The 10605-nt window shown below is 29.6% G+C and overlaps 2 protein-coding genes across 3 annotated transcripts in view; one reads left to right on the top strand and one right to left on the bottom strand.

The window, feature by feature from the left end:
- Nucleotides 1–4778: 4778 nt before the first annotated feature.
- eIF2Bbeta (eukaryotic translation initiation factor 2B subunit beta) lies at nucleotides 4779–6012 on the bottom strand. The gene has a single exon (XM_014417004.2). The coding sequence runs from the start codon at nucleotides 5853–5855 to the stop codon at nucleotides 4809–4811; it is 1047 nt and encodes a 348-aa protein (XP_014272490.1). The 5' UTR covers nucleotides 5856–6012; the 3' UTR covers nucleotides 4779–4808.
- Nucleotides 6013–9413: 3401 nt separating this feature from the next.
- LOC106678490 (glutamate receptor ionotropic, kainate 2) overlaps nucleotides 9414–10605 on the top strand; it is a 33586-nt gene continuing 32394 nt past the window's right edge. For both annotated transcript variants that reach the window (XM_014417016.3, XM_014417015.3), the window contains exon 1: nucleotides 9414–9566. In XM_014417016.3, coding sequence (XP_014272502.1) covers nucleotides 9497–9566 — 70 coding nt within the window. In that variant the 5' untranslated portion in view covers nucleotides 9414–9496. The remainder of the gene's footprint in view (nucleotides 9567–10605) is intronic.

The raw sequence follows: 10605 nt of genomic DNA, 5'->3' as shown, positions 1-10605 counted from the left end.
TATATATATATTGGTTGAAGAAAGTAGATAAATACCCATTTACATGGTTACCCAGTTACAGCCATGATAGTAACTATCGTAGCAACTAAGATCGCATCAAACTTTGATCATGCTGACTCCCATGAAAAAGCACAATTTTTTTTTTTTAATTGTGCTTATCCTTATCTTTTAATTTAGATAGGCATTATAATAAAAAAGATTAAGGGTTCCCACTGTATAAGGCTAGGTGGACTCCGGAGGGCCCCCTGAGCTCACAGGGCTGATAGTGAAACCAAATAATTATTTGTCACAGTAGGAATCAAACCTGCTACCCTGTATTTAGTATCCCAATGCCTTACCAATGAGCTACGAGCTCCACCGAATAAGCATTATAAAAAGTAATATCCAGCAAAATAAAGTTTAAATACCTGTTTACCAGCGATATGCATGTGCAACTGAATCTATGTATGCAATCAAAAAATGAAGTTTAACGAAAGAGAATGTTTAAAGAAAGTTATTGCATATCACCACATTTTCTATTTATAAAACACTCAAACAACATGTAAAAAAAAAATTTAAAAAAAGACCTTTTGAACATGTAAAAAATGTTATTGGAAGTGTGTAAAATTGAAAGAATACATAAGTAAATAACCAAGAACGAGCCTTTTCTGGCATATGAGAGGGAGTGGGGGTTATCTACAGAGTACCACCCTACTCTAATACCATGGTGGTGGGGGTTAAGGTTTCATTTTGTTGGACTGCCACAGAAATAAAAGTTGACCCCTCAGGCCGGATTTGAACCAGTGCCACTGTAGTTCCTAGGTTGCTAAGACCTGTTCCTAAACTCCCTGAGCTACAGACAGCTCCTGGAAGCTAGGACAGCACTAAACACGGTTTGGGATAATCCAAGGTGAAAGGGGGTGCAAGAGTTCTCCCCACTACTACAAATGCAAGCTAGAAAAGTGACCTCCCTCGATGATAGCTTATTGTCATACATGCTCCCTAACTATCACAGTTTGATGACAATGTGTCATCTACGTTCGAAGTGTTACCTATGACATTTGCTGTTGTGACAATATTGTCGCAGCAATGACAGCTAAAAGGAACATGTTAACATCTTGACCTTGAACTATCGCACCTTATAACTTATATATTGATGGCTTACTTCACACTAGTGCAGTACATTACCACTAACTTTAGGTAAAATACAATTAAAGGTTCCCTCTTTAATGAAAATCATAATTATAAATTATATTCTATATTATCTGAATATTGATATTTTCAATATAGTTAAAAATATTGTACCGAAAGATGTATCAATACTTCAGTGGAATCACAACTTGCTCTCTTGGTACACCCAACCTTTATGTTAGTTTAGCTCTCTGGGAGGAAGAAAAACGGCTGAATCAACAGCTGTTATAATCATTTGTCAAAAAAAGTATTTGTTCATCAAGTATGTCTCGATCCTTGACCAGAGACGACTTTGCTCTAAAAATAAAAATTACTACAGTCAAATTCTATCTCAAAAGTTTCAGAAGAATTAATACATAAAGTGTACTGTTATTACTAGTGCTATTGCCTCTCTAACTCAGTGTAGCATCAATATACAATTTTGAATTATAGCTCATTACAGAGAGGATGAAATACTGAATATTTCCCTCATTACAGAACACATCTCAGATTTTTAGTTTTAAAGATATTTAAATTCAAAAGTTCAAAAACTTTATCATTCCATTTTTGGCACCATCTTTTCCACTTTTATAACAACAAGATACAATTTAGAATTATAGCTCATTAAAACAAAATTAGTTTCAAAGTTTTAGAACAGAACAACCACTCTTAAGTTAATTCTAGCATGAAAATTTTTATATTGTAATATGACAATAGAAGCATAAAGGAGCTCACTCAATCAGACCGTCACTGCTGGGATGGTTGAAGTACTGTAATCTCCTACTCTCCTATTATGACATAAAAATTTTTCTTCTAGAATTGACTAGCATTGACCCCCCTCCACCACTTCCATTTCATCACTCATGTCACAAAACTATTTTACTCCTGTAAGTTTTTTTTTCTTGAGTAGTAGAAGGTCGGTAAAGAACTTCAAAAGTAAACTAAGGTAAGTGTTTGAAGTACCCCTTCAACCAAAGGCCAGACGCATATTCACTTTTGATTATCTGGAAGGATGTAGTGGACTGTATATAATGAAAATACAACACGGTTAACTGAAAAGGAAAATCTATTGTCTAAGTTACAAGTATTGGAGATGGCCGAAATAAAACATTTGTTGTTAGATATGTTAATGAATTTGGAGTAACTAGGCTATGTAAAACTATAGATTTAATGATGTAGTTGATGATGATGATGGATGCTTTTGATGCTGAATTAGGTGGACTTACTCCATTCTCCGGTTACTCCCTCCTTATTTCTTGATCTCTCTTGGCACTATATATGATAGTAAAGAAATGAAGAATAGAGAACTGCTGTAGGAAAAAAACAAACAAGATGGCTCTCTAGTGCAGGTTGCTTCTCTTCCCACCGACAGCGCTGGAGGAAGTAAGCTTTTGTTGTTGGCCACATGGGCGCTAGTAGTGCCTTTCTTATGGGAGTCCCCCAATCCAATTCAGACTTTTGGTTAGTTAACCTTAAGTTACCCGAAACAGTAAGACTAAAAAATAATTTAAAAAAGTGGACAAAGTATATAAAAATAAGATGTACAGAGAAGTAAATATAAAGTACTAAGTATTAGGTATAAAATGAACAGAAGTAATAACAAATAATACATACTAAATGACAGAAAATTGAAATAAAGAAGAAATCACGACACCCACCTTTCATTTAGGAAGATAACCAAAGAATGAGGAAGGCAGGCTGAGAAATGAGGATAATTGATGCTTACAAAATAAAATTGAAATAATAGCAAAATATATTATACATACAAAAATTAAAGTAATTATAATATACATAATTTTAATTAAATTTTTAATAAAGAAGGCGACTGCAATAAATAATTTTTATTTTAATGTGAAAATTGACTAATTAGGGTAATTTGTTGGATTGACCTGGGCAGAATAATTGTTTTTTAAGTAATTTAGTTACAAAACTGTATTAAGATTGTCCCTGAGGATGGCCGAAACGTCAGACTTATAAATATAATAAAAATGTTTTGAGACTATAATGGATAAAATTTTATTCATTTAAACAATATTAAGCAGTCTCAAGAAAGTGTTAAGATTATAAATACATAATTAATTAATTGAGAATATTACAAACTGTCAATTAACAATGTTCCGTTATGATCAAATCATTGTATAAAAGCTAAACAACAGCTCTTAATTAATTTTGATTCACTCAACCTGCTTTAATGACCATCCCAAGAAGTAAACTTTATCAATGCTTTAAAACCGTATGCCCATTTTCAAGTAGTAATTTTCTAATAATAAATCATTTTAAATTCATATACTGTATTATTTTAAAATATGTAATATATACGAGTGTTTCTACACAAGTGGTCTTTTCTTGTCCTAAGCAATTTTTGAGGTTTTAATAGAAAATAAGTAATATTTAAAAAAAAATCTTTAAACTGGCCAACTTATGATTTACTTAAACTGCTTCAATGAACAGCTCACAAAGTAAAATTTATCTGTGCTATTTGATTGTTAGAAACTAATTTAACTTATTAAAAGTACTAGTTGTTGTATTTTGCCTTATTTTATATTTTATTATATAGATACACGATCCACCCATTCTTCCAATATTGAGGTTGGCAATAAACTGGTGTGTATGTATACCTTCAGCTATATTCCTGCTTGCTATTTAAGGAAGATTGTTAATAAAACACATTTAAATTTGAATCCTTAAACATTAAATTCAGCAGCTAACATGATATAAAGCAGTATAAAAGAATATCAAAGTTATTTCACATTCCTATAAAATTTGAGTTGACTATATAATTTATTTTTTATTTTTATACCAGATCAGCCTGGTGGGCCTTACATGGTTGATATTACTTATATTATATATATTTTTTAACAGTTGATTATGAGGGGGTATAGTCATACAAATGACACCCCTAACTATATAAAATGTTCTTTTTAAAAAAAATAAATAGATAAGAATAATGCTTCTTAATAAAAGAGGAAAGTAAAAATAATAACAAAAAATAATGACATTGGTACACTTAAATAAAACAAACAATTGTCTTCTAATAGTAAAAAGAAACAAGATTTGAAAAAGGGAAGAGAGAAAAAAAAATAATAAAAATAAAAAATAATAATAATAATAATGAATAAATAAAATGAATAATAATAAGTAAATAGAGGTAGCGTGACTATGAATTAATTTTATATTTATTAAAAATTTATAAAAGAATGTCCTGCAGCAGTCTGGGCTTCAGTCTTCGGGTTGAGATTGGGTTTCCGAGGTTGTAGGTCACTGCTCCTTTAACTGTCAGCAACTGGGAGTGGAACTTCATGAACCGTTTTCGATATAATCCTCTATTGACTCCATTTGTAATTCGCGATGCAATTGGCTATTTCTTATGAACCAAGGAGCATTAACTGCGATTCTTGGGACTTTATTTTGAAAAGATTGTAGTTTTTCCTTTTCGTGAAGGATGCCGCTCCCCAGACTTCACAGTCGTACATTAGCAGTGGCCTGAGTTGTGTTGATTGTTTTAAATATAAGAACAGTTGTTTCTGGTTTTAGTTTGGAATTTCTGTTTAGGATAGGATATAGCATTATATAATTTATTATTAAGGGTTTAAAAAAAGCTTTTATTTAAAAAAAATAAAACAAGTATATTTATAATCAAACATTTATTAAAATATTTATCATAATTCGTAATCATCAGGATGGTACAATTCGCTGAGCAATCTATATACATAAGAAGGAGCATGGCCTCCTGTGTTTGATATAAACAATGTAACAAACTCTGGGGGTACATAGTCATACACAGGATTGTAAACGTGGACCTTCGATAAAATATCTCCATCAGCATAGTTGAGAACTCCCTCCGGAGAAATAAAACTATTGAATGAATCTTGATCATATGAACACAAATACTGAGGACTAAGCTGATAAAGAGGAGCTAAGACGATTACAGGGACGGAATAATGTTTAGCAGCTAAAGCAAGAGGATGAGTTCCACAAACTGCTCTTAATCCTCCGTTAGCCATCACCGTTTGTGTTCCAATTATAACTTTATTAACCCTCGACATAATTCCAAAAACAGCGGAATCAGGAACGAGCGTTGTCTGTATTTTATTCTTAGCTAAATTGAGAGCCAAATCATGACCTTGATTTGAAGGAGAACAAGCTGCCACTATTACCTCAAATTTTCTATCCTTAGCAGCCTTCTTGAGAAAAGCTTCGACAGTTTCTGAATTTCCAATCGTCATTATTATTTCATTAGAATGAATATGTTCCCGCGCCTGTTGAGCAATATTGTCAGCAATACCCTCGAGTTCAGTTTCAAATTCATTCAAATGATCTATTATAGCAAGTTTCAACTGAGGGATATTTTTATTGAAGTCATCACTCTGTCCTTCACTTGTCACAATTTTGTGCAATGATTCTTCCTGAGATTCATCTTGTTTATTCTTTAAAAGTGACAGATATTCTTCTCGAATTATTTTCAAAATGCGCCTAACGATATTTCCAACAGAAGAATGGGAAGGCATATTTTTTGTTATTTTCTTGCCTTGAATTTTAATAATCTGAAGCAGATCATTAGCTGTAGTCCATTCACAATTAACAATTATATCTTTGAACAGTTTAACTGACTCAATGACAATGTCATTGTGAATTCTTTCATATTTGACATCTAATATAAAGTTTCGAACGCTGTCTTCTAAACCGAACTGTTTATTTTCAATCATTTTGGATATAGTCAGATAGCTTATAATATATTACACACAAGCAACGATCGGTACTTTTATATTACTATAATAGCATACATATAAATATAAATGAACACGTCTTCCAGAGAAGAAAAAGTTTTACAAAACAATCACATCTGTTAAGGGAATATAACCTGCTAATTTAATCGGTTGACATACAATCCATCGAGGTAGGAAAAAGAATGAAGGCTTTATAGAACAATAATCAGATCTAAGCTTATATGATGCAAACGTATGCTGACGTTTTCGGAAGAAACTTTTTGGGTTTTTTAGGTATGAATATAGCTTCCTCGCAATTTTATCTATTATTTATGTCCTTTTATTTTCACCTATGAAAATTGCATTTTCTAGAAATTGTAATTATTCTGGAAATTTTAATTAACTAGCAATTACATATATTTCAAGATTAATAATTTGTGATTTATATTTAGAATAACTTGAGGGAGCGTGCCGTTGATGAAAAAGTACGAAAGTATGGTAGTTGACAGAATCTGATAAAATCTATTCTAGACACATTTTTTACACCAATCCTCAACTCTCTTTCATATTTTGGCAAAATAGTACGATCCATTTTCGTAACGAAGGTGTTCTGAGCAAAATAGGTTTTGTATGCCTAAAGGAAAGTAGTGGGTGAAATCTGATAAAATCGATGTGGGACCAACCCTCGCAATCCCATCAAATTTTCTTAAAAATCTGAAAAACAGTTTGATCGATTATGCCCGATCACAAATTTAACTTCAGATCGATTGACAGGGAACTAAATTTTTTACTTATCCAAAACGTGAAATGGGACCGTAAATGTTATAATTAGGAAGGTAATGACCGGGATAGATGGTGATGTCCAAAAAAATCATCAGAGATTGAATCATTTTGGAAGCCATTGGCAAGCCTTAATAACGATTTAAATTCGGTCGTTTCATTTTCCACAATTTATTGTGATTACAGTTAATACAAATTTAAAAAGTAATGATTATATAGAAATAAAATGGCGGGGGTACCTCTTGGAATGCGGAATTAGATATCTTTCTTTTATCCAACCTTTCAGAATGGAATATATAATGTATGTATGTATGTATGTGTATGTAATGGGGCTGGGGCCCGCCCCTAGGCGAAATCTTGCCTACGCCCATTAAAACCGTAAAACGTAAAATGCAAGTTAACATTATCGATTCTGAGGACATCATTTTGTTTTTAGTTCCTGCATGAATACAAACCTTCGTTACCTTTGATATTAAGAAAGTAAGACATAATTGTATGTTAATCATGACGATACTTTTAATTCCGCTTTATACAATCAATATCGTAATTCTCAACTATATTGTATTTATAGACCAAATTTTCTATTTGAAGTAAAATTGCAATGCCTGAAAACTGGAAGAAAAAAATATTGGAATTCTTGTTCAGCATTACTCCAAAACAGGATTTCAGATGGAGGATCATTCTATGTTCTATTTGGCGTGGAGAGGAGTGATTTTCAGTGGCCACCTTTAAAGTTTCAGGCATAACATATATTTTTACTTTTTTTAAATTTCTTGTAACATTTTTGGTTCACATTTCTGAGGATAATGAGACTTCTGTGAGCTTGAAAAGATTTGAGTCTGAAATCAGATCTATCTCTAGTAAAGATAAATATCTTGTTTTAAAAAAATTACATATTATTCTAGAGAATATAAATTCAAATTGAGAGAAATAACTTGAGAAATATATTGGCCAGATACCATCATGAGGGCAAACACTGTAAGAATTATAACTTAAATCCATCACTAGGTTATTTCATTATGAAAGTAAGCTTTTATTTTTAAACTTAAGAATATTAGAGATTTCTAGTTCCTTCTTAATCAATTATCCGTATTAGTTGTTACATAAAATTCTGCAATCAACTAATTATTTTGTAAGGCTTATATTCAATTATATATCTTTGCAAAAATGATTATTATACCATTTCCTGAATTGAAACTTTAACTGGTTGTTGTTTTAACTTCATGGAATTTGATTTGTAGAAGTTTTGGTTTGTGAATCATCTTAAAAAAATCCAATGAATATTTATTAAAGCACATCAAACTGGCTCTTAGGATTATTTTTAATTATCAACTAAGTTTTATTTACAAAATGTTCTATATCTCAGTTTTATATTTCTAGAAAGGGCAGTAAATCTATTGTGTAATAAAATGGCCAAAATAGGTTCAAGTATTTTTCTTAACGTAGTACAGTTTTTTGGTCCTAAGTTCTCTAAAGTAATCCTTTCATCCACAAATTGTATTATCCATAAATATTTCTCTTTTTCATAATTTAAATCTTAACTTGTCAGTCTATTGTTTGATACGGTAAAAGATAAACTGCATTAATAGATCACCAAAACATAAATTAACAAATATAAAACAAATTTTGAAATAATTTATTGTAGGAAGATGGTCCAGGTGGCGGTCAAAAAAGGTACACAAAATAGCAGAAATTTTATTTTTTAACTAATCAACATTTCGCCCTACTTTGCAGGAATTCATCAGGCCTAAATAAAAATAAGATAAAAACATTATAAAGTATGAGAAGACTGTAAGAACGTACATAGAAAGTAGTATAAAAAAGGAATATAAAGAACATAGTAAGCTAAAAGAAAATAAAAACTACAAGCTAGTCTTGTCATGGAAATGATGTTTATTTATGGACCATTAATAAATATACATTATTTCAATGAGCCACAAAAAACTGAATTTTTTTTTACCAATAGCATATATTTTTCGTTTGTCTATTAGTTTTAACTTAGTGAAAATTAATCTTTCTTTTATAAAAAGGAAGATGTCGTCAAAAAAGAACTCAAATGATACAAAAACTATTTAATAAGAGCCAAAATTCTGCACCACTTTGCAGAGCTTCATCAGGGCTAAAAGCAAGAAATAAAAAATAAAAATATTGTAAACAGATTACAAGATAACATAAAATAATTGGAAACTATAGTACAATGTAAACATATGTAAAAAATATATAAAAATGAGCTAAAGTAAATTTAAAAAAAATAGAAATAACATTATTATGATTTTATTATAATTCAGAGTATTAAATCTGTCTGGAAATTAAGAAAAATAAATCCTTGTATTATTTATTTATTGAAATTTACAACTGTATTTAAATAAAAATACATGTAATTAATTTGATGTTAGATCATAATGGTTTGATATAGTCATGTAGAGAAACTAACCATTGGTATCTAATAAAATTTCTACATTAGAAGGTCTCGAAGCCTTCTCATTTTCCCCTGAATTATTTGAAATTTTAAAACTTTTTTTTTGTACTTTTGAAACAATTTTAAAATTTTACTTCTTCTCTCCAAACATAATAAGTTATTTCGATCCCTGGTTCATTGGCTCGAGATTGGAGAATATTCTGGCTAAAATTTTGCTTATTTTGTAGATCGTTCCAAATAATATTTTTAGATCCTCCAATAGGAATATTTTTGAGAGTATTTTTCTATTAATATAGACAAAACCTAGAGAATTCACAAAAACATTGGGAAAATCTTAATGAACAACTGGCCACTGGCAGCCTGCCCCATCTATTTATGATATGACCGGTGTGGATAGTTACCCTTAGCTATTCTAACTGCTAAGGACTTATTGTGTTTTATTATGCATTGTTTCTATTGTTTATTACTCCTGATAATTTTTAATGGTGCATTTTCGACAACAATACCTATTGGTAATACAAATATTTAATATATTATTAGTGTTAATTGAAATGTTTCAGCATGTTGTTGTTTATTTTTCTTTAAGAGTAAAATAAAATTTATAAGATAATATAAAATTTTTATAATTATTCAATGTTATGAAGAAAATTCTTTTTCTATAATTAGTTATTTTGAATTTTTTGAAAAATAAAATAACAATTTTTATTATTATATACTATCATTTATTAAAATTCATCGTTAGTGCTGATTTCGGTATTATACCGTATTTACATAATTGCTTACCATTATTTTTAATTCTTCCAACATTAATTAGTATTTAATAAATTTATAATTTAAATTTGTGTTAGCAATTTTTTTTCATATTTAATTAAATACTGATATAGATCTTAGAATATATAAAATCAAATGATTTTAGGAAAATTTAAAAATTAATGTTATTAAGGTTGATACACTTCAAAGGAAAATTTATTTTGATAATAATAACAATTAGTTTAGTTCCAAAATCTCTTTAGCTACAATTATTTGGATGTGAAAAATTTCTTCAGTTATTTTAATTCATTTTGCCCCAGATAAGGTATGTTTAGGAAAAACAAATATAATATCTATTTGTATGTATTTAATGTAAATTTGCAAAATATTTGTGTACATTTCTTTATCAATTAATTTGGCATTGTTTTTTAAATTTCGTACAATATTAATTAATAGTATTAAATAATAGTAATAATAAATTAATAATATTGTACTTAGTTTGTATATTTTACTTTTGAACTTATTAGTCTCTATTTTTTCATGTATTACTAATTTCATTATTTCATTGTATATTGTTCCTTTATGCATTCGGTATTTCATATATAATTTAGTTTTGCTGAAATATGTGTGTAGAAGCCAGTTTCACAAAGGAAACAAAAAGGGACGCAATATAAATAGTTACTAATTATTGCAGTCTTGCTGCATTATCTGCCTTTATTTTTAACACTCAGAGACAAATGACCCAAATAATATTAGAATACTATTTACATTAACATATATATAAAGCCACTTATATATATA

The sequence above is a fragment of the Halyomorpha halys genome, unplaced genomic scaffold (assembly GCF_000696795.3).
Source record: "Halyomorpha halys isolate HHAL.00 unplaced genomic scaffold, Hhal_1.1 Scaffold145.1, whole genome shotgun sequence".
Lineage (NCBI taxonomy): Eukaryota > Metazoa > Arthropoda > Insecta > Hemiptera > Pentatomidae > Halyomorpha > Halyomorpha halys.
The sequence above is the reverse complement of the archived record's forward strand: the minus strand, read 5'-3'. Positions and strand labels throughout refer to the sequence as shown.